Source organism: Anguilla anguilla, chromosome 9, assembly GCF_013347855.1.
Source record: "Anguilla anguilla isolate fAngAng1 chromosome 9, fAngAng1.pri, whole genome shotgun sequence".
Lineage (NCBI taxonomy): Eukaryota > Metazoa > Chordata > Actinopteri > Anguilliformes > Anguillidae > Anguilla > Anguilla anguilla.
In genome coordinates, this window is record NC_049209.1 from 24,869,242 (window position 1) to 24,894,720 (window position 25,479).

At 42.7% G+C, this 25,479-nt stretch overlaps 1 protein-coding gene across 2 annotated transcripts; it reads right to left on the reverse strand.

The window, feature by feature from the left end:
* Positions 1-24: 24 nt before the first annotated feature.
* On the reverse strand, positions 25-25,046 carry erg (ETS transcription factor ERG). Of its 2 annotated transcripts, XM_035433448.1 has the most exons (10): positions 24,769-25,043; positions 17,238-17,455; positions 11,836-11,987; positions 8,217-8,420; positions 5,259-5,339; positions 4,640-4,711; positions 4,127-4,189; positions 3,773-3,829; positions 3,610-3,657; positions 25-2,130 (listed from the first exon to the last, which is right to left on the reverse strand). In XM_035433448.1, exons 1-10 carry the CDS (start codon positions 24,784-24,786, stop codon positions 1,610-1,612), a joined length of 1,434 nt encoding a protein of 477 aa, XP_035289339.1. In that variant the 5' UTR covers positions 24,787-25,043; the 3' UTR covers positions 25-1,609. The 2 variants fall into 2 exon arrangements, with proteins under 2 accessions (XP_035289339.1, XP_035289340.1); XM_035433449.1 differs by lacking the exon at positions 5,259-5,339 and having other exon boundaries at positions 24,769-25,046.
* Between the last annotated feature and the right edge of the window lie 433 nt (positions 25,047-25,479).

Sequence of the window (25,479 nt, forward strand, 5' to 3'; positions counted from 1 at the left end):
AGTACATGGTTTTTGTACCCTTCCCTTTGTGAACAATTTCAATATCTCAGTTCTGGCTTTCCTGCTTCCCTGGGTTTAAAGGTGTCTGGCTGGAGACCCCATCCTTAAACCACTAACAGCTAAAATAATACTGAACAGGCCTAAATACCATACCAATCCAAGCTTATCTTATTGCATACAATCAGTTTTATTTTTATTGATTTTATTTGTATTGTAAACAAGTTTGAAGAACTTGAAAAATCCAAAGGCACTATTGGTGAATATTGTAGGTTCCTTTCCACTTTGGTTTGTTTTATAAACTCCCACCACCCCTTCACCACATCCATTATGAAAAGAAATTAAAACTGGCTCTTTGGCTGGCTGAGATCAACTCGTAGTGTATAAATGCATAAGTTATATATTTATAATATAAAAGACATATGACACTGAATTGTATACTTCATTCTAACAAACGCACAGCGTTCGCGACTCAGAAAAAAATGTTTTTTTTTTTTGTTTTTTTAAATGAAATCTCTATGGTAGTAGGAGGAGTTTCTCTATTATAAGGCACAGGTCAATAAAACTCCCCCACCCATCCAGATTTGAGGTCCTCTATAATATTCTCATATCATCATAATTCCAGTTTTCCTAATTGCAAAGATGCACCTTTTTTCACACCATTCTATTTCAGAATAGCAATCAAGTAAAAAGGCTTTTTCCTTTAGTTTCAGCAATGCCATATAAAGTATAATACTGATAGATATGGCAGTTTATATCCAAAGGTATAATACTTAATTTTCAACGTCTTACACTTCAGTATCTCACAGGTTTCTGTCATCAACCATCTTCCACATAGTCGCACCAGCATGATTGGACTATTTCTCTTTAAGTTCGCTCCCCCCCACCTCCCCACCCCCACCCTGGTCCACGGCCTATAGCTCAGCTGTCCTGCACTGTCCTGCGCACTCTATCCAATCAAAACACATCCTACCCCTGTTTGCTTCACAGTTTACCTGCAACTCACTCCACCCAAAACCCACCTCCTGAATTCTTCATATAAGCAGAAGTTGCTGTTCAACATCCAGCTTCTCTTTTTTTCGTTTACTCCCCTTTTTCCTTTTTGCCTATGACAGACTTTGATATGTTTGCTTTATTAAATAAGGTAGTTTAATACTTTTAACATATACATAATAGGTAACTGTTCATGCAGCTATTGTTTAGTTTGTGGTGGTGGGTTTACCACCCACTCTAATAGGATTTACATCACCCTCTGAAACCTCCCTGCTCACTCACATGCAACAGACATTATCAATTCAATGCTTGTTTCCAGTTAAATACTCAATTTGCCATTTAATATCAACATCTCTCCTCTCTTTCGTTTTCTACATCCTCATTCTTTCCATTCATTTTACTCTCACACCTTTGTGGCTCCCAATACACTTTAACAACATCCTATTCTACGTATTTCCCGACCCTCTCTGTCTACGCTGTTTAACTTCTGCTCGTATACATGTCAGAGTATACACTTCCCAAACAAAAGCCCCCTTCCTTTTTGTTTGCCTTTTGTTTGCAGTTTGCCTCCTTCATCCCTGCTGCTGGATTTACAATGAGAGCGAGATTCAGCAGCCGCCTAATAGTAAGTGCCCAGGTGAGGGGGCATGTGGGCGGCCGGGTGGCGCGCGTTGGGGTAGATTCCCCCGGTGGGGGAGTTCCAATAGGGGTTGGGGGCGGCGAAGAAGCTGGAGGAGGTGACGGGCAAGGCTTGCGGGTGGGGAGTGACAAAGTTCATCTTCTGCTGGTGGGCGTGGTAGGAGCTCATGTAGGACAGGTCTGAGGGGTACTTGTACATGGAGGACTCCGGCGGGTGGGGCTGCAGGGCCTGGGCGATGCCGTGGAAGTCGAACTTGTAGGCGTAGCGCTTGCCGTGCACCTTGGTCATGATGTTCTTGTCGTAGTAGTAGCGCAGCGCGCGGCTCAGCTTGTCGTAGTTCATGTTGGGCTTGCTCTTGCGCTCGCCCCAGCGCCGCGCCACCTCGTCCGGGTCCGTCATCTTGAACTCGCCGTTGGTGCCCTCCCAGGTGATGCAGCTGGAGTTGGCGCTGTCCGACAGCAGCTCCAGCAGGAATTGCCACAGCTGGATCTGACCACTCCCTGGCAGGAGAGAGAGAGAGGAGATGTCAACACCATCAGACACTAGAACCGAAAAAACATCAGCAGTTTGGCAGCGATTGCAGGTCTGCTGACTAAACAAGCACAATGCAGAGCAGGAAATGCCATTCAGTAGGTGTAACCCCTTCATCTCCCCCCAGGAAACACTTCCTCAGTCGTTACTGTAAAACAAAAAAGTGCAGAGCCCTGCATTAAACCAGTTACCCCTGTGTGTTCTAAAAAACTGCAAAGCTGCATCACATGTTTGGTGCAATTATTATTCCCCTCCATTGCAACAACCACCGGACAAAAAAAAAAAAAAGTTTGGAAAATAAGCTTTGTATATACATAAGAATGTAAGTGGACATGGCTTTGGGGTCTAGCACTAGCGAAGGGGCAGAGCAAAGCATGGAGGGATATAAAGAAGCATTTACCAGTGAGAGGGAGAGAGACAGAATGAAAGAATGAGAGAGAAGGAGAGAGAGAGAGCAAGAGAGAGAGATAGATGAAGCAATAGATCATAGTACCCATGATCACCCTGCTCACAGACTGCCAAGAAGCTCTCATCATGTTTCTGTGACCATGTTATTTTTGAAAGATGACAAAAAGAACGCAAAGGCAATCCCATCCCACACATCAGCACCTCTCTGATGGTGCAATCTACAGCGGAGCAACCGTGCGGGTGTAAGCATTCCTGTGGCTCAGTGCGGGAGGTTCAATCAGCACCCCCACCAGATCCAATCGCTCAAGTGTCTGGCATCGCTGCCTCAGCTGGGCAACCGCTGCGGCACAGAAAAAGCCACCCAGCCGATACAGCTGCCGACAGCAGCATTCTCTGATGGAAGTTTTGAAAGCCTGATATTGTTGTCAGGGCTCCTAGGCCAGGCCTATTTGCAGAGCAGATCAAAAATCTGCTCAGACAGGCTGCTGAGTGTGCACCATTTCTCCTCTCCCTCACTCCCATTTACACTTACGTTTTAGGCATTTAGAAAACACTCTTGTCCAGAGTGCATTACATAAATTTTATATACAATCCATTTATACAGTTGGATATGTACTGAAGAAATTCAGGATAAGTACTTTTCTCAAGAGTACAACAGCAGTACTCCACTTCAAGGTTAATGAACCCTACAACCTTGATGTTGCAAACCAATTTCCGAAACCATTATGCGATCACTCCCCCACTTACCTAGTCCCCCACTCACCCATTCCGCCACTCTCCCACTACCTGATTCCCCCCCCCCATTCTTCCACACCCCCTCTCTTTCCTATTCCCCTAATACTCTACTCCCTCATGCTCTCACTCACCTACTTTCATACTCTTCTACTATACCACTCCTATTTTCTTTCACTTTCCCATTCCCTCACTCTTCACTCTTCTATTCCTCCTCTCCTTCATTCTCTTATTCCCCTACTCACAGACTTCCCCTCTTTCCCATTCCCCCATTCCTTCGCTCCCCACTTATTCACCCACCCACTCACCTGGGTTTGCCAGCCTGCTGCTTGTGGGCCCCAGAATCTGATAGGGATCTAAGGTAGAGTACAGAAGACACCAAACACAGTAGATGTTAGAGCTGCAGTTTCAGGGGGTGTAATATTCCAAGATAAAAATAATATTCAACAACATTTTGTGAACCAGAGTCACCTAATTGAGGTCTCTGCTCTTCTGTTTTGGTGACTATGGTAGGAGATGGCTGGGAACCTGGAAAGGAAACGGATTCCAGTTACTGGGGCGTGGTGGTGGTAATCATGTCGGCTATCTGTCAACGCGACATAAAAGGAAAGCATTTGCTTCCTGTATTTTTCCATCTTATCAGGCAGTTATCTGTGCCACCTCCAAGGAGAACACGGTGTTCAAGTAGTACTACCTTTGTAGTAATCTCCTAACAGCATAACATCCTCTAACATTTTGCGTAAATCAACATTGCAGGGCGTGGCTACTGGAACGGCTAAAAAAAACTTCTTATTAGGCAAGGATATACTTGAAGACCGCACTCACCTTTTGAGGAAGACACAGCTTGTGGTGTCCACCCTGACCTTCTCGCTGCTTCATAAGCTAAATCTGCAAGACAGTAGCAATCTCACCGTCAATACGTCAACTAGGTGCAATACCTAATCTCACCACCAGAGGGAAGAACGATCACAAAGTTTCACAAGAGAAGTGGGTAGTTCTCTGTGGTTTGCCTCAAAGGATCAAGTTAAGAGCAACAGATTGGCAAAGAATTTCATCATCAAATGGGCTGCTTAAAAAGAGATGCATGAACATTGACACTAGCAAAGGGGAAAATCTGTTTTATGACTGCAATGCACATAAATATAAAACATAAATTAAGTCTTTGAATTACTTTTAAAAAATGACTTCCAACATTTCACTGAGTGACAGGTGAAATTTTATCAATGTCAGGTAAATACAGGGAAAATATAAATGTGCATGTGTTTACACTCAGGAATTCAGACACGTTTCACCGGGTCGTACTTTCAAACAGCGCAGCTGGGATTGAGCAGAACCCACCTGGCCGAGTTGGGAGGCGGGGCGAAGAATCGGGGTACACTGAGGTGTTGGGGAAAATAAAACTAGCACCTCCTGGTGGAAGAAAGCAATATCATTAACACCAGAACTGGAAAAAACATTAGCAGCTTGGCAGCGTCACACTTAAGACTGCAGCTCTGCTGACTAAACAAGGACAATGCAGAGCAGGAAATGCCATCTAGTAGGTGTAACCTGTTCATCTCTCCCCAGGAAACACTCCCTAAGTTGTTACTGTGAAGCAAAAAATCAGTGCAGAACCATACATTAAACCTGTTACCCCTGCGTGTTCTGTTCAATCACAATAACAACAAAAACTTTCATTTATTTGTATTTCTTTGAACAAAACTGCCAAGCTGCATCACATGTTTGGTGTAATTTGTATTCCCCCTCTCCCCACCCCAACCACAACCACAGGAAAAAACAATACATCGGTAATGCTATCTAAGCATGGATATAGATATATAGAACGAGGCACACATATAAATAAGGCTATATGTATATAAACCTTGTATATACATCAGCATGTAAGTGGGCACGGCTTTGGGGACTAACACTAGTGAAGGGGGCGGAGCAAAGCGCAGAGGGACAGAGAGATACTTACCTGTGTTGCGGGCATGCATTAACCGTGGGGAGTTTTGCAAGGCTTTGTCAACATCATCTGAGGTCAAGTGAGGAAGTGGAGCTGAGAAACAAAACATTCTTTTTTTTAAAGAGGAAACCAACCCAAAAAAAATGGCTTAAAAATAACCATGTGATGCGGCAGGCACTCAGTGAGGCAGCCATTCGGCTGACAGACGTGACAGACGCCAACCCCGGCCCCCACTGTGATCTCAGAGCAGTCGGAGGGACCGCAGTCGGGCGGAGCAGGGCGGGGTGTGGGGGAGATGAAGAAACACCAAACACAGAGGGTATGGTTACAGCGAGACGGCATGACAATGAGGCTCGACACCAAGACAATGCCCAATGATGCCAAACAAAACAGTAAATCACTTGCGTCCAAATAGCTGCATGCGTCCATAATTAGCTTCTTTAAAACCAAATCTGGTGAGCTTGTGTGAAAACAATACTAAAAGAGATAGGGAAGGATGGAAGGAGATATACTATATGACTAAAGATATCTGGACACCCCTTGGTCTGGAGCTGTTTTTCATGGTTTGGGCTAGGCCCCTTAGTTGTAGTGAATGGAACTCTTAATGCTACAGCATACAATCACATTCTAGACGATTCTGTGCTTCCCCAATAGTTTGGGGAAGGCCCTTTCCTGTTTCAGCATGACAGTGCCAACTGGATTTCAGTGAGGTCCATATATAAATGGTTTTGTCAAGAACGGTGTGGAAGAACTTGACTGGCTTGCACAGAGCCCTGACCTCAACCCCATCCAACACCTTTGGGATCAATTGGAAAGCCAACTGCAAGCCAGGCCTTGTCACGCAACCAGTGCCCATCCTCACTAATGCTCTTCTGGCTGAATGGAAACAAATCGCTGAAGCAATGCTCCATCATCTAGTATAAAGCCTTCTCAGAAGAGTGGAGGTTGTTATAGCAGCAAAGGGAGGACAGACTCCATATTAATGCCCATAATTTTGGATGAGATGTTGGATGTCAGGTGTCCACATACTTTTGGCCATGTTGTGTATTTTAGAGGCATTAGTCCTTCCCCAAGTCTGTTGTAACTCTTCTAGTAATAGCAGTTCAAGCCGAAGTCAGAGAGCACCTCAAAGACTCAGCTGCCCTGTGTGTGCACTCACATAACCAATGAGGCACTTGCCCCAAAACTTATATGCCATAGGTATGTACTGTTCTCAATACATTTTATGAATATTCCCTCTGTTATGTAGAAAAATACAGAGGAAGCATTACCCAATTTTTTAAGAAATCAAATTGTGCATACTGCATCATAATTTGTGTGTCCGCGTGTGTGTCTATGCATGTATGTGTGTGTGTGTGTGCCTGTGTGTGTGTGTGTGTGTGTGCACATGCATGAATAAGTATGTGTGTGTGCATGCATGTACAACATACAATATATTTCCATGATTTTCATGTGCGTTGAAGCTTCTATGCTGCACACTAAGTCATCTGGACATTTACATACTGACTACGGGGTATGGAGCTGCTGAACTTCAACAAATATTTTCTATTTAAACATGTACACATCTGGGCCTGGTGAGTTCTGTCACAAGAATTTGTTCATTGTTTTTAATTTGCTGTTGTTGTTTCACTGAAAAACTCAAGGTCTTTCCACAGACCATGTTTCTATCCACAAGCAGTCCTGTTGCAGAGGCCTGCTACATCAATTTCACTGTCAAGACCAGAGAAACGATCATAAGGCAACAACCTCTGAACTAAACAATGATTACGAATTACATCTGTTATTTCTCTCGATTTAGATATCCACTCTTTTTGGAAGGAAAAAAAATAATTGAATGCAACAGGGTCACTTTGCAAAAAATACCACCTTGAAAAAGTAAAAGACCACCAGTAGCGACTTTCAGTAAAAATAAAAGCCCAGAGAGCTCAAGTGAAACGCATGAGAAATGGAAACAGGCTGGATCCAGCTTTGGGAACGCTGCTGATGAGGCTTTGCACAGCACAGAGAAAGCTGGAGTGGAGAAGCAGCACCGAAGGCCATCAGGGGACCTGGCAGAGAGGAAGAGGAGGGAGCAGCTCTCCAGACAACTCTCGTTCTCTTCCTACACCACTTTCTCTCCTCTCTCCATCATGCTCCTGACTCACATCTGATTGTAAATGTAACCACCAATGAAACAGCACCAGAAACACACAGTGCTTGTCTTTGTAAGTTATGTAATGCTACTTTGAACATTTTTCCTGCCAATGACAGGCCACCGTTCAGTTTTTACTTTATATTTTGGCAAAATCAAGGCATCTTTGAAAGGGAGAGTTTAATTTAAGAGCCAACTGACAATATCATCCTTTTTCTGTAATTGAAATAAGCATCATGTTCATGCGAATGCAACAAAAATAGTATAATACAAAATGTAACATTAATATAAAATGAATATATACATTTTAAAATAATGAATATATTAAATATTATATATTAAAAAATTATAGTATAAATACCCATAGTATCCCAAGCCTAAACTCAGCAGTGGGCTGACAGAAGAGGCCATATTGTTTAATTGAAGCAAAGTCACAGGTGGACTGAAGGACACAGCTGTGTAATAAACTGATGTTGGCTTGCAGTTCCCATGCGTTTATGCAGGGGTTCTGAGGAAGGTATGGCTTGCCAATATGCGCCATTTCACAGGCTATCAGGGCAGCAGGTTCTCTGATGTCACAGTGATCATTGGAAGCATTCCACTGTGTGGAGGAGAGACTCACGTCATCCATCTCAGCAGAATTTAAGGACAGTAGAGAAGGGTCTGAGGTAGGGATGGAGGAACAGCCAAGCAGAGCAGCGACATGCAGACTTCACTCTATGCTATTAATGAATTAAATTGGCTAAAATGATATCTGGCTGTGTGGACAGGTGAAGGTGACGGGTGGGACACAGGGCGGAGCCTGCATCTGGCCCACAGCGGGTGGGGAGGATACTTACTCTCTCTGAGGTAGTGGAGGTGGGAGAGTAGGATGTCGGCATTGTAGGAGGGGGTCAGCCGCTGGAAGTCCTCCTTGCTCATCTTGCAGAGCTCCTTGCCATCGATGTTCTGGAACAAGGAGATGTCCACATCATGGAGCAGGTACTCCTTCACCGCCCACTCCAGCCACTGGCGCACGTGCTCTGTCGTCCACAGGGTGGGGTCTGTAACAAAAAGGCAGTGTGGGGCAAAAGGATTCACTCTATTTTTTCTCTCCCCTTGTTTTTTCCAATTTTGAATCACCATTTGTGACTCTCAACTGTCCTCCCTCCCACATCTGGGCAAGAACTGTTCTATGAGCCAAATCTATTTTATGCTCTACAAGCCACACAGTACTACAGGAGAGGTATATGTCTCACTGATGAAAGCTGGTGACCCATGGGTTTTGGAAGGAAACTAATTCAGCAGGAACCTGAGGAGCAGTGGTTGCCTTTAACATGCCCTATATCTGGCCTTGTTCCACCAGCGATAAAGTGGGCTCAGTTCAGGAGAAACTAATTTAGTGGTGAGCAGTGGAACCTCTGAGGGGTGGACCAAGATGTCCTGCCACTGTGGAGTCCTGGCCATAGACGACTCATGTCCTTGCTGAGATTCAAACTGACGACCAGAACATATAGTTGCAATGAGCAGAGAGCAGTTTTCATGGACTGGGCCACACATGATCCTTTAAACAAATGTCATGTAATATTAGAGGTGGGAACAGCTCACAGAACCAAAGTATAAGGTGCCATGCCAAATACTCTACAAAATAAGCAACCTCCATTTCGTACATACACTCCCAGAGCGTGTGTAACACCCTTAGAGGCCCTTAGAGAAAACAAGCTAAAACATATGAAAGACATTGAGAGGTGTGTTATTTTAGTTGAATATAGCAATGCCAGGGTGTAACTTTTCTCCTTTTGTGGAGGAGTGGAGGATATTTGCAGCTCATGATTTTAAGGAGTGGCGCAGAGCCAAAGTAAATGAAATTACTCGCGGTGGCACAAAACGCTGCTGGCAGTGTCAATTCCACTGGCTCTTCGCAATGATGAGACACAAGCAGGGCAAAGCAGATGTTGAACAGGACTCTTGTTCTTTGTTTTTTATTCGCTCCCTGAAGCAGCAATGGGTGCTACTCTGAATTATATCAGCAAAAATGTTTAGCGCTGTACAAACAAATCTTGTTTCATTACTGAGGGAGTATCATTAAATTGCTTTCCAGGTAAATTCACATTACAGTGTAATATGCAAATGACTGCATTCTGCTATTTCTATACCTTTCTTAGGTACTGATTTTATAGGCAGCCAACGTATCAGGGATAAAACATTTGGATACGGCAGCTGCAATGTCTCCTTACTCATTAAAATGGAAAGGAGCTTCTCCACCAATATTGAAGTATATGTCCTGGAGATTCCCATGGGGAATTCATATGTAACTGTCCAGGAAGTCTACCTGTGTGCAGCAATTGCACTGTGCATTGTGGGTGCTCTCTGTAACTAGTCCGTCATGTAAGGAGGCAGAGATACCAAACCCAAGCCTCTAAAATTGTGAAATTAAATCAAATGCTATGTGAGCAGGGATATAACATTGTCGCTTGGTTTGGAAAAACAAAATGCATGCCACTGATGACCTCCCATCAAATTCCAGAAAGCTCTGTGCCTATTGTGCTTTTTTGTAAATGCAAAAACAGGATGTGCTTAGCCTGTCTCATCATTGTCCTTGTCAACCTTTGGCTGAACAGGAAGTTGCGCTACGAGACTGAAACCGTCACCCAACCCCCTATCAGTGTCAAGAAAAGTTTTCTATCGTACCCATGCAACAAGGTAAACCAGCATTTGTGGAACCAATGATAGGAAAATCGTTCAAAAAGGAGACTCCTACCAGACAGGGCTGCAACATTCTCACTTTTTCTGTGTCTGTAGTAAATGTGTTACAGTCAAATTTCCAACTAAACTTGCACTCAGAAGTCCTCAGAAGAGAACACTCAATGACATTATTAGCGATGTGTCACCTCCTTGATAAAGGCAGCTTGATCAGAATGAGCTGGTTAAGCCAATAGGTCCTCTCCCCTCTCAACCAATCCACTTTACAGCTGTAAAAAGATCAGGTTTAGTCGCGAAAACTGAGAGAGATACCACTGTAAGTGCATGTCTCCAGATGAATTCCGATAAGAATACCTCTCTTCGGTTTGGCAGATGTTCACATCCAAACACCCCCCCCCCCCCCCCCCGCCAACTCTACATACTGTATACCTCCTCCCTCCCTGAATTGGAAGCGTACGATAGGAAATGGTCTAGACAAGGCAGAGCACACTCATGACCAAACACTGCAGCTACAGTGCCACTGGCCAGAGGAAAGCACCCTACAGAGAGACGGATGCGAGTAGAGCTATTCAAGATTTCCTCATAACTCTGACCCACCTTCTAATCAAAATGTATAGTTCCGCAACCCTTATTTTGATTTTCTCTCTCTCTCTCCATTTCCAAGACATCCTTTCTTTCCTATTGCCCTATCTGTCCCCTTCTTTCTATCTACATCTACAGTATTGGGACAGCTACCCTGAAAATGTAGTTCACTAAGATACCAATTATGCTGCACTGGAAGAAGTTAAGCTAAAGCTTAGCCACCAATAAGATAAAAGTAGTTAACTAAACTAAAACTACTTTTAAAAAGGAGTTAACTGTATTGAAGCTAATTCATGAAAAAACACAAATGAGGTCATCGATAGGGAATGCCAGTTATTGGATAAACCAAATGTTTTCACGCTCAGACCCTCTTTAAATAACAAAAAAATAATTCTAAAGTTAACAATTCATTTAGCTTTAGGAATCCAAAGCCATAAACTCTCCAAGTTAAAACATCTGACTAAAGCCTAATCGCACTCCCCAAATGACAAATTTTGTTTATTAAAACGCTAACAAAATGAGCCTTGCATTACTCAATAACGTAGTAGCCAACTAACTTCATCTCACAGATGCACCAAAACAATGATGACAGTACGACTACAGTGCTGCAGACTCCAGCTCCCCTTCCAGGGTGTGTTTTGTTCAGGGACCATTCACTTATGCTGAGGGAAAAGAATCCAGGCAGGAAGCATTTGCAGTACACATTGATTTTACTGGGCCTCACTGTCATGCCAAAGGGCCAGAGGGGGTAGACAATGTTCCACATGCCATCTAGAGACTTTGCATTTTTTTTTTTTTTCAATTTAAATATATTTAAAAAAACTGATCTTGCTGCCGCAGTTCAACCTAGGGGATGCTATTGCTATTGCCATGCTATTGTACCTCGCTACCTGGTAAAAAAAAAAAAAAGAAAAAAAAAAAACTTTGCTACTGTACTACAAGGCTAATTGTTTTCCAAAGAAGTAAAGCTACCACATGCCACTGGGAGAAGCAGTTAAGCTGGTAGCTCCATTACATGTAATTATGCTACTCCCCAACACTGCCCATCTCCATATCATTCTTTTTCTCTCTCTCTGTCTCTCTCCATTGTCTTTCGCCCCTGATGGTACCCTGCTGTGTTCATACTGTCAGAGGTCAGTGCCATAGTTTGGTGTGGTCCTTCAGGAAGTGAGGGAGGGTGGTCTGTTCTTGTACCTGCAGGCACAATGACCCTGCGCTCGTTGGTGGTCATGTTGGGGGGTGGGATGTGTTTGTCCTCCACGTAGTTGCTGTAGGTCATGGGAACACCATCGCCCCCACTGGGGACCTTCCCTCCTTTCCCCACACTGCAATTATCTGGGGGAGTCCTGTACAAACAAGGGTCAGAGGTCATAGAGCAGGATATGCCAATCGGATCACATGCACAGCTGTATGACAAACCAACAAGACACATGGAAACAGAATTCCTAGATAATCCTCAATATGCCATTTTAAAAAACTACAATTAAACTGTGCTTCCATTAGCTTGAATGACAGATCTAAAGATTCACTTAAAATAAATTTTTACACATGTTTACACACACACACATATATATATGTAACATTAATATGTTTATGCAACACTATAAAAATCTTGGACAGTAGTTCACGCTTCAATTCAGATTTCAGGAAAAAGGGTCTCAGATTTTTATTTTCCCTATTTGGACACACTTTTAAAAGCAAGCCTATTGCTAAACCAATGCCCTCCAGCTTTTTTTATTCGTGTATCAAAAGCACATGGAAAAGGGGAATACAGACTGAAATAAATATAAAAAGGGAAAATGAGAGCCAGAGCCCCGAGTGAATGACCCCTGTGTACATTTATCAATCTGCCGTTATCACGGCTGGTCTATCCCCTGGGCGCGGGATCCAGATGTTGCGGATTACGCTCGGAATGTCCCATCAGCATGGATCACCTCTGCTCTGGCCCAGATATGAGCAATTTGGACTCTTTATTAGAATCAAAGTCATGTGTCAACCAACTGTTCTGTCTTTCCTGGCTCAGAAGAGGGGGGGGGGGGCGGGGAGCACAGCCAGAGACGCACAGACCAACTTAGCGTTTATGGCGCACCATAGAATGATGACAAGTAACGGCTGCTGAGTATCATATCGGGTCATTGCAATGGACACGTGTAAATATTACTGCTACTGAACCAATAAAATGATCTGACTGGCCAATCTGGTGAAATACTCTCATTGATTTCTGAATCAGGAACAGTACCTCTTCTGCAAATTTTTATGCTGCAGAGATGCAGGAAGGGATCACTATTTCATTATTGCAGGACTTATTTTGCTGCAAAAGAGGAAATTGATTCTAAAACCAGAACTGTCAATGGCATACTATGCAGAATCTTATTTCAAAATATTATAAAATAACTATGCTAAGCCATATCTATGATGCACTGGAAATATCTCTCTTCGCGTACCTTTTACCTGTATTTGTTATTCTAAAATGGGATCGGGATTTTTCTGGGTGTGGTGCTCTTTTCTGTGTGGGGAGGGGTGGTCGTGGCTACAGAGTCTGTGGTTTGGGATCAGATTCCAAGGAAGCGTTTGTCGCTAGTCAGCTACTGCAATGGCAGTTGCTAAGAAGCGTAGATACAGCAAAACAAAAAGACAAGCCGACAGGGCTCATTCAAAAACTAGAGTCAACTTTGGAATTTTTTTCAGTGGCGTCAGCTGAAGTTCGCCAAGGGGATGAAAAGCGGCAAAGGGTTGGTTTGTCTTCTGTTGGACCTGTAAGTAGCATTACTTTGGGTATCTTTTATATCAAATTCCTTTCTTCCTTTAAGACATCTTCCCCCCCTACTGTTTATAGTTACTTAGCTAGCTCGGTAATTCACCTGAATTTATTTCAAACAGAGAAAATGAACTTACAGCATTCATGATATCTAGCTAACATTACATGTAACCAACTTCACTAACTAAAGCTAACAACTGTGAAAAGGCTATGGGTAAGTACAAGTATATTAGCCAGAAATGATAGACAATGACCTGCTAATGTGGCCTATTCCACATGCAATTCCGTGTTTATATCCCAAGTCTAACTAAATGTCCAGAAAATCATTTTATATGAATGTAGATATGATTCAATGACGGCAACGTATGTGAACAATATGAAGAAATGACAACCAATTATGCCCAGTGTTGCATTTTTGCTATATTCAAAGAAATGCGTCTAAATCATGTACTGTATATTGTAAATGATTTCAAGATAATGTCATTATCTAGATCACGGGTGACAGGGAAATGTAGTTCTTCTGTACATTCAGTCAAAAATAAATATTACAAGACTATTAAAACAAATGTTGTATTTTTGCACCTGTGGGTCTCTGGGGGTTGTGGTTAACACAGTGACATACAGAATGTGCCAAACATGCCATTAACCAGCTTGTGAAATTTCTCCCTTTAGGCATATTTAACTACAGTATTTATTCTAACACTAAACTATAGATATGAAGGGTTCATTAGCAACCACAGGGAAGAGGGTGGAAATTGATCATTTTTCTAGGATATTTTCGGCGTTGTAAGACCATGGGCACGATTGGCAGATGGGTCTAATTTTAAACAATAATGCAATGAATGAATGATACGAACCATTTGACCACTTTACAGTAAAACACAGATATTCACACCACATCACAACACCACTTAAGAAATAATCTGCACTCACAGCTTATGTGTCCAATTTCTGGGCTGTGGTTTGCAGTTGGGGTGGGCCGTAATGGTTATTGCATGCTTCAGAAATATATATGAAGCATATGTGTAAATATATCTGAAGCACACATGTAAATATATCTGAAGCACATGTGTAAATATATCTATAATGCCATGTTTCTGTGCTTTTGACAAGTGACAAACAAGTAATTCACTTGTAGAAATAATTCATGAATTTGAAATATATTTATTTTATCTACAATGTGTACTGTCTGCAGTAGACATATCTCCGCAGAACTATTTTTTTCTTGACATTGATGTCACACTGCAGATTGTCAGGGCCATTTCAGTTTCCTCTGTATGCTTTGGTGGGGGGGCAGTGGCTTTTAATGCTGACCAAAGCAAGACTGGTTCAGATCAGACAGGAAAGGCGTGAAGTTGAAAGTTGCCACTTTATAAATTTTTTGCCATTCCTCCCAGAGTGAATCACCATGGCTATACCACAAAGACAGTGAGTGAAACCTTGCACACAGCAGGGCACCAGGGTTTTCCAAGAAAATATTCTATGTCAATTCAACTCAAAAAGAGTGCATATGAGCCCACGCTGGTTAGAAGGTGCTCTGTCAGTGTGAAATGTACTCTATCAAAGTTAATTTGACACTGAGCATTTTTGGTGAAGCTTGAGTCAGCCCTGCATGGGGGGGGGGGGGGGGGGGGGGTGAGAGCACCATAGGGACAGAGGTTCATTATAGGTGATCATGAGGCCTCCCTGCCCTCAGATTAACTGCCATTTCAGAAATAGGAAAGTGCTCAACAAAATAAAAAGGTTGCGCAAACTGAGCTAATTCTTCCTTTTTTTGGCAGCCACACGCCATTGGGGAGTCCTGCCACTGCAGGCTGGCTATGAAAGCCACAGAAAAACAATTAGGGGGAGGCCCTGGCAGGAGCGTTTGACACACACACACACACACACTCTCTCTCTCTCTCTCTCTCTCTTTCTCTCTCTCTCACACACACACACACACACACTCTCTCTCTCTCTCTCTCTCTTTCTCTCTCTCTCTCACACACACACACACACAATCTCTCTCCCTCTATCTCTCTCTCTCATACACACACACACACAATCTCTCTCCCTCTATCTCTCTCTCTCATACACACACATTCTCTCTCTTTTTCTCACACACACGCACTCTCTCTCTCATACACACATACACACACTTGCACATACACACACGCACCCAAACACACACTAACATGGGCACACACATACACACATACACACACCCACGCTCACACACCCTCAGCACCCTCCCCAACCTCCAATGCAAAATCCACTTTGTTCATTGTTCTCCAGTTTATTTTACTGATGAATCTGCCACAAAAAGGAGGTAACTCACAAAAAGGGAATTTGTGAGCTCCCTGTATATGGCCCTTTGCACTAGGACTGCAGTGGGGCTGACTTACATCATGTCCAGTGCTAGGCCTGGCCTCAGCACCTCTACTCATTAGCCTCTTACTGTACTTCCATCCACATAGCCCCACCTCATTAACCATAACATGTACACAACAGGCCCTCATGTCTCATACCCGCAAAATAGACATTTATTAAAATCCTGACTTCAACTCTAATAGGCTGCCCAGCTAGTAAAATGCTCTACAGTATGTGTGATTGAAACCTTATTTAGTCCCTCTCCTTGACTCCAGGTTATTTCAAAGTCCATAAACACCAGCGACTCAGAGTCTTGTGAAATGCCTTCTAGTTTCCTGAGGCAGTTGAGTTGACTGTGACCGGAAATATTCTCCATACCATACGGCGGCCTGCTGTCCCGTTCCCCTGTCATATTTGGCAGTGAGAGCAGCGCCTCCTTCTGGCATTGTGCCGGTAGAGACACGTCCACGCGTTGGACGATGGAGTAAACTGCGCCATAAATTTTTACTTTCGCTCTGACTCCGCGCTAATTGGAACAATCTTTTCTGTGTCTCACCACCAGATGAACTAGTACTACAGTAGTGTCTGTTGCCCGGCACGTTCCAATAGGGGTTGGGTGAACGGGAGTGGGGTTTTTGGTGGATTGTGACACGTCATAAATATTTTGACTGTGGCTGTCCTTCTGTTTGGGGGGGGACAGCTGCTTTCAGTTTGGACTCCCAAAGCAGCTTCTACATCTTGATTGAGGTTCAGGCAGCATTGCATGCACCCTCCCCTCTCCCCACCTCCTCTTCTGAGAGACAGTTTCAGCTCCCAGTGTGCTTGGCAGGCCAACAGGCCACCGACTGTTCCTGCGCCTGCAATACCCTCATGATTAATAGGCAGCTTCAGATGTAAACAGCAGCTCCCTTAACTGACAGCGCCACGTTAGATTTTTTTCCTGCAGCTCTTAAAATATTTATGTTTCGAGTGTAGGTTTCAGGCACAACAGTAGGCCTGCTTCACCCACCCAGGAGCAAAATGGGACAACGGAACGGGACCAATGGTCATCTGTCTGTCAGTCTGTCAATGCATGCTCTACACTAGGGACCTCAAACAACAGTCTTGAAGGGGACTGCAGTGCCTGCAGGTTTTTGTGGCTTCCTTTCAATCAGCAATTCATCCAGGCCTTCAAAACTGGGTTTGTGGACTCAGCAGCATAAATTAAGCACTTAAGTGCTGAAAAGTATTTAAAAAACCAGTAGTAAACCAGTTAGTATAGCCAACTAAGATTTGAGTTTTAATAATCCTGTTGACAGTCCTCCTGGGCAACGAGGGGGCTTTTTTACATACTCCACCATTGCTCACTACCAATACCTGCATAAGATGGTCTTTACCTACTCATTCCACTCCAACCAGCACACAGCATGCCCAGGACACAAACCAGTAGAGACCAAGGTTGTGAGAACTAGCTATGGCAATCAAATGAGTTAAAAGGGGGTGAACCCACCTGGAGCCGTTGACCTGGCCCGCGTTGCACTCCATCTTGATGGTTACGCGGGCAGGCGGCTGGGACAGCCAGTCTTGCTGGTGGACACGTGGGCTCATCTTGGCCGTCTGCCCGTACTCGCTGGCGGACGACGCCGTCATCTCAGTCTTGGGATGGAGCGGCGTTCCGTAGGCGCACTCGTAAAGCGACTGGTCTTCACTCACCACCGACAACGCTTCCTGCACAAAGTGGAGGACAACACTTCCTTTCATATTCTGCCACACAGTATCCCCTTTATACCTTTTACATATGCCACAATTCTGGACCATTAAACTGGGCTTTTTTACACAAAGTGAGCATCATTGGCTTGCCCAATGCAGGGATTTCCTCAAATTGCATGCGATTAACGTGCAATCTGTGACTTGAACACCCAAATCCAGGAATATTGCTACAGTGTCAGTGTGTGAAACTGGAGAGTCAATTCTAGCATGTAGCTCCATCCATCTGTCACAGGATCCTATTTCCTGTCAGTTGCCCTGTTGCCACGGTGCCTGACAGCCTAACTTAGGAGTGTTTGAAAACGAGTAAGTGCATTCACTTGAAGGGAACCAAAGACCCACCTAATTATTGGATTACTGTGTCCAGTACCAGACCTCCGGGACAATATGCTTCAGTATTACACAGCTCAGCTGGCATGCAGCTAAAAGGCATTATGGGTAAGAAAACTGTAAACACCAGGCCTGGCGCAAGCAGAGGAAGCCTGTGTAATTTGAAAACCAAACCTTTTGTGTAAACATCACTCCAGAGCATGAAGCCACAAATGACCATTCTGAAATGATTTTCATCAATCATATTAAGGAACATGGACATGCTTTTTCTTAAAGTTTTTTTTTTTGCCCCTGAAGTCTGTACTTACTTCACAAACAGATCTAACAAGAGTTTAAACAGGACATGATCCTCATCGAAATACCTTTGGTCAGAGTTAGCCACTGTGATTTGTGCCACAGCTTTGCTGAGTGCTTTCTACTCTCCGTGACAAAGGAGGAAGTCAGAAAAGACTATCAGAAGAGTTCCTGTGATGTAACTGGCTTGGTTGAGGAGGACCACATTGCAGCCCACAGTCATGCAGATATCGCAGCTTCTGGGTTTTGAATATAACCACTGTAACCAAATAACTTCTAACCAATGCCTCTATAGATCACTAAGATTTGTTTTGCCACAAGGTACATCTGTTCCTGTGTCTGACATCTCCTATCACAAACATGAAATTCCAACAATAAGAGAAATATAAAATATTTTTGAATTGCAGGATACCTATTTTACATGAATTTAGTAGTTCATAATATGTATGTTTTCCCTGTAATTTCAGTTACCAGATCCTATACTTTAAGGCTTTCTCAGAACAAGGTGCAACATATGGCAAAAACTTGGAAAAGCAGAGGATTATTGGAAAGCTAAAGAATGCTGAAGGTCTGCATAGTTTACCTGCCTATAGAACCTATAGATGCTGTCACGTCCTCTTGTGTCCAGTTCAAATACTGACATTTCCCCAGATGTTTTCACTGACAAATAACAATGAATCCCGGAAAACTGCCATATTCTTTTAACAACCGTTTTCGGCAAATCGAAAGTTGACGCTGAAGTCAGCATTGAAGGTATTTTCTGAAAGGGAGAGCCTGACCCCTTCCTACAAGGGGCTCTAGCCAATCCCTCTTCGCCTCTCTCCACAGATAAACTCAATACGGCTCAGGCAGCTGCCCACCCCAGCCCTTCCTGATGACAGGTCAAGAGGCTGGACTGGGATCAGTTGGAGGAAAGGGAAGCTGTGTCGGAAACCAGATTAATCTAGTGGCCACTGTTCCTCGCTGATATGTCAGCTGCAAAGCCCATTATCGAACCGAGGGGCAATTAACCTTCACCTGGAAGAACTGGAGGAGGCCTGCATGCATATGCTAGGTAGTCTGCACATGGACAAGGGCGCAACCTATTTTCCTCTGTCCAAAAAAAAAACCTGAACCACATCCACTTCAGGTTAATGACCACAGAGCTGTGAGCTTAGGCATGCACTGGAAGAACATGAAAGGGCCCCAAGCATGCTTAATGAAAGGGCCCCTCAGCCTACCTCAGACCAGCAGTGGTCTGAAGTTCATCTAGCACTGTGTCGAGCCTGGTCTTGAATATTCCAATGGTGTCTGCTTCTATGCCAAGCCACGCCTCTTTTCCTTTGATCCTACAGAAGAGGACCTGAAACCATGATTAGAACAATAACAGTATGTCACCAAACCTTCACAGGAGTGGCCTGTTTATAAGTCTTCATTGTTCATTGTGTAGGATACCAACAGAAAGCCCTATTGTGATTTTGAGAACTACTCGCCGACTATGTATGTAAAGCTATTCAGAAGAATCTTTTTTTTGGTATGTTTTCCGAAAATCAATGTAGCATATCATAGTAAATTCCATCTCACTTCAAACACTGCCACGAGCAGAAAAAAGCATGCTTTAGCGAGTGCCGTAAGTTTCAGAACTTTCCACTTCAGGACATTATTTGCATCAAAGGCGAACGGGAGATTGTTCTGAGGCCTCAGCCAAAGAAAGCAAACACAGATTTAGGAGGGGAAAAAACGCGGTGACCAATTTTCCTTTTTAACACCCCTACCCTGTCTGCATGATGGACGAGCGTGAGCGGGCTCTGCCTGTAGAGCTGCGCAGTCAGGGAGGTCTTTCTGCTGTTCCGTTCTACCGGGAGCTCCTCCCAGTCTGGTTTTCATCCAAAACCATTTCTCCCTGAATTACTGTACACCTCACAGATTCCCCAGGCTGCACCTCCTGCCTGCCCCCGCTTTGGCTGCCTTTCAGTAACCGTCTTTAACATGAGGCTCAAGAGGCTTCCTCATCCATTGAGGTGTCCTGAAGCAGTTTTCTTACTTTATTAAGTTATGTAATGTTCACATTATGTAGAGCTGGATGAGAGCTTTCAATATGTGTCAAAAAGTCAAATGTGGATTTATATATGGAGGTTTTTTAATGACACGGATATTTCCAATCAGCTACCACTTATATATATACAGATGTTTTATGATTAGGCATTTTGCACATACTTTAACGTAGAAATGAAGTGACCCCTGTGGGTTTCAAACAAGCAACCTTTTGGTTGCCCAGTTCCTTAATCACAACTCTGCATTAGAATGCTCTTCAAGCTAAAGTACATATGCAGGTTGCCAGCTTCTGAGAGAGCAATGGTGCACAGCTGCTCTCTTAGCAATGTACTCTGTAGGACATACATAAGCTTGCCTGCGTTAATGATGCAATTCTTCCCAGCTAAATGGCCAATGATGCTGCAATTATCATAATGAATCCTTATGTGCCGAACAACTGCAACACAGAGATCTCCTGATGATGTGAAGACCGTCAGTACTGCCAGTTTCATTCTGTTAAAAAGAGGCGCTTAAAACATCAATCAGAGCAGTGCTGTAACAAGCAGCTGTTTGTCCAATTCACAGTTCAGTAAACTGTAATATGACACTGCGTGAATGATTGAGCCAGTACTCTTGGCAAATCATTATCCTTGTTCTTCAAACGTACTGTAAATAATGTGTGCTGCATAGATGACTGTGGCTACAGCATGAAGCCTTAATCATAATGAAACCTTTCCGCCACATTCTACCTCTTTCGCTTCGTTATACTGTATTTCAGTCTGCTCATTTACTAAGAATTTTATAAATGGATGTCTAAGTGACCCAACAGCTTGGAAAGACCGCCAGGCATTCAGTCATACAGATTTGCAGGGAAGGCACCCTCTTCTCTGTGTGGCAGCAGACAGGAAACGCCTTCTTAAAGCATTTCCTGCATTGAAAGTTCCTGATAAAGCCAATATCAGCGGCCAGGGAAGTGCTCCTCTGTCAGAGTTTTGATTTTAGCTGCTGCTGAAGGCCTTAAAATGCTTCACTCCCTTCTCTAATGGAGGAAAACAAAGCAGGAGTACATCCTGTGACATGGAGCACAGAAAGGAACCTTTAAGCAACTTAGAACATAAAAACATGGGAAAGATTTGCTATGAAAACAGGCCATTCGGCCAATGTGCTAAGTCAGTCTTTAATTACAATACAAGCGTACTCTTACGGTCCTCCATCAGCTGTATCAGTGGACTTGAATACACACAGTTTAGCTCTCACTTGGCTCTGCTTTTCCTGCTGGATCAGATTTAAATTTATTCTACACCATATCACAACAAAATTTTATATCTCTCTCCATCTCTTTCTCATGGTCCTTCTGATACCACAGAGAAAAACTCTTGTTATATGAACCATTTAAGACTATCGGGTTTTCTTTAAAGGTCCTTTGAGAAATTTGTGGTCCTTTGAGAAATTCACTCAAATTGTTCTGAACAGATTTTGAAATACTTTCGTGTTGATAAAAACTGAACTTGTAAATCATGTTAATGAGAACCAATGAGTCACAGGAGAATTTCTTTCCTCCAATTTAAGTCACTTAAAAATAATTTTACAAATTCCTATTTCAAGATCGCCTTGTAATGAAAACAGATTGAAGTATTGAAAGATTGCACAGAGATGGTGTTGACAAAGAATGTCAAACTGTTAGCGAAGCATGTTATTGACACAATAGTGAATAAGAGGAAGGGGGCATTGGGGATACAGGGAACAGTGAAATAATAATCTTGCAATATGATAATTTTATGATAAAGGGTCACTGACTCTGTTTAAAAACACTGTTCTGTACTGTACTGCCCTGGAGTGCGTACAGAAGGCTAGAGGCCCAACAGCAGGGCGGGTCCTTCCCTGGACTTCACAGGAAACTACTTCACAGAAAAGGCCTGCTACTCCCTGGACACTTATTACCACAATGCTCTTAAAATCTGGGCTTTATATTTGTGGTGGTATATGGTTTAGTACCTGAACAAAACCCTGGGGGTCCTTGAAGGTACTGTAGGGGGTCGCAGGCCAAACTTGCTTTGCAGTGAATGTATATAGATTTGGAAATATTTTTAAATATATAATCTTTTTTTAAAATATTATTTTTTAGCCATTAAAGCCCAATGGCTGTGAAATAAACGCTGGCATCTAAAAATAACATTGTCTTAAATTATTACTTTCATTGATTCAAGGTGCAGCGCTCTAGCATGTACGCCATTGTAAAGCTTAGACTCTTCGCACTTTGATGCAAAAAACCCTGTCTTGATAGAGAAAACCACTAGAGATAATAAATGAACAAGGCAAAGGAGGGTTGATGATTATGGTATTTTATAATCCAATAAGCAATCAATAAGCAATAAGCAATCAATCCACTCTTTATACATAGACTAGGAAAAGTCATTGTTTCATAATGCATTATTTCCATTGAGCTGAAAGGCTTTTCAGGAGCACTTGGAAACAAGCATTTCAATGTACATAAATAAAATGTGAAAGTGCTGTTTTTTATTTTCCAAAAAATGCCTAGACAAAGTTAAAAAAAAAATTTCAGAATACTCATTTTTGGTGGTATTGTCATTAAATCAGACGAGCCACAGGTGAGAAAAAACACTTCCACTTCCACTGTGTTTGACCTTCTGTTACATTGTTTCAGTAATATTTAGGGTAATTTTGACTCTTGGCAAACACATTTCCAGGGTTTACCTTTTAGAAGAGACTAGGATTATGCCTGTTGTTGTCCAAAGGGTTCAAGAATTGTAATCATTATATTTTTGGTATGTCATCCTCAAACTTATATTAAAAAAGAGGCACCACAAAAGGTGTTAACCTATGATGGGGGTCTCCTGGATGCATTTCACCCTGGGTGGTAGTCACAGGATCATAAAAGGTTGAAAACTCCAGTCCAGTCGCACATTTCCAGAGTGGTTGTAGATTAACAGGCAAATACCTGTAGTCTTGCACCCAGTCACATTATTGTTAAAGGGCTAAGTGGCTCATTAGCAATAACTAAAAAAGTATTGCGCTTTTAGATATTTGAATAAAGTTAGCTTTTTTTCCCTTTTTTATTCTAAGACCAAACAACGTCTCAATTTGCATTAGGCTTCATTAGAGTTTTGAAAGTGTTCACTATTTCCTATCTCACGGACATGACAAAGAACAAAAAATAAGTGTGTAAGTCTTACAGCTTTTATGGATAAAATAACATACATAATATTCAGGGCACGTCTTGATGTCATCCTAACAAAATAGGATCTACATGTACATGTTATCTATGTACCATGCACATATGTCCACATTGCTTCAAAAGTACTATCAGTAAGAATGAAGCCTTGCACAGTTTGTCTGAATCTAAAATGCAAAGGAAGCTAAAACAAAGAGTGATCGGAACATAGGACTTTCCTGCTCATAAGGTTACGGCACGTCGTAACCTTATGAGCGTGTCTTGTGAATGTCAAAAGAAGTCACATTCATTGAACACTGGGTCCAACGTACTAGACCTGACTCAACTTACTCAGTGACAGTGTATCTTTTCTTGAGCATCAGGAATACTGTACATCTTTTCATCTTGTTGTTTCTCCCCTAAAACCAAGTAAACCATGGCCATAGTCCAAAAAAATTCATGACACAAAAAAGAAGCAAGCTCCTTTTTCCAAATATTTTCCTCCAAGCCACCAAATTCTCTGCTGTGGTGTTTACAACTGAAGCCATTGAGACAGATGATTATATAATTATGGCTTCAATGGCAGGTTTTTGCCTTTTGTTTTATTGTTTGCGCGATGTGTTTAAGCTCTCGTAAACATCTTTGTTCTGCGGAAGACGGGCACGCAGACCTCTGCAAAGGTCAGACTGCTGGCTGCCAGATGACTTTTGAACATCTACAAGTGGGCTTTAGTAACATAAGCCAACTCAATTAATTTGCAAGATTCAACTTAGTCTCACTTGATACCAAACAGCATACATTCTAATCCCATTTTAAAACTGCTTGCTTTATTACGTGTGAGCTGACAATTTTCAGTAAGGAAGCTTGTTAATATACCCAAGAATTGTTCATTTAAATAGAACACACTCCGAAAAATTTGTTAATCTTCCAATAATATCTGAAATTCATATAGCTTTTATTTATAAACACAGTATTGATTATCCTAATTATAGTAAAATCACTTAAAATAAAAATAAAAACACTTTGTTCACATTCATTAGTTTAAAAAAGCAAAATAGTTCTTTGAAAAATGGCAAATCCTTAAAACTGAAAAAACATGGAATTGTGAAAATCCTTATGACACATACTAAGTATCCTGGGTACAGTGGGAAAATTCAACCAAAAATATACAGTAGATCTATCTCGTTCACCAACATTCTCCTGCTCCCATCTCCTCAACGCCCTAAATGAGGTACCCTTTTTTGCTATCCCCTGAAGAATTCCAAAACTGCAGACAGTTGGAGTAGGAAGAAGGAAATTTACAAGGCAGCGAAAAAGGAAATCTTGTTGCACTGTTCTGGTAAAAGGGTGTTACCTCCTTCCCAGTGAAACCGTTCTCCATTGAACTCACCGAAAGCTCCCCAAAACAATGACAAAATTATGCGCGAAAAGCTTTAAAAAGAACCCAGGGTCTCAGGCCGCTTACCTTTATGGTGCTTGCCATTCTCGATCAGGACTATCGATCGAGTCCCGTCGTAAATACGGTTGACTTATTTTCTCTTTTTTTTCTGGAGCGCGAACAAGTGAGTTGAAGGTTCTACCAGCGTTGTTTGGAGCGGATGAGATTGTGCTAACTTTGGGAAGTGAAGTCAGCCAATGGCAGGAAGAGGTTTCTATTGGTTCTGGCCAATGCAACTCTAAGAAACAGGATATTTGGGAGCGAGGAGATAAGGAGGGCTAAAAACAATGTTGTTATTCTGGATGATGTGTGTGATGTGAAGGTTTTTTTGCTTTTTTCGGGATGGGGGGGGGTCAGAGGTGGGAGAGAACTGGGCAAGGGGGTCACGTCAGCTGTGCAGAGTTTGGTGAGGCAGGTGTGATGAGAAATGCTGTGCATGTGACACTATGGCTGGTGGCAGGATGCAGATGTCTGATCGCCTTCCAATTTTGACACGGTTCCATGACGTGCCCCCCTCGCTCCCCACCCAAGGTTGTTGAGTTGGGTGTATGTTCACATTCACTTTTAATGCGATACTCAGAGAGCATGGTGTTTCATTTGAGCCTTGCCCAACACAATGCACAAAACATTGCTTTTGAGATAAAGCAGTATTCTCTATTGAGCACTTATTAAAATCATGAATTTCTTAAAGCTCCCACAACACACTTTGGCCACTTTTACCAGCATGTGTTACCTTAG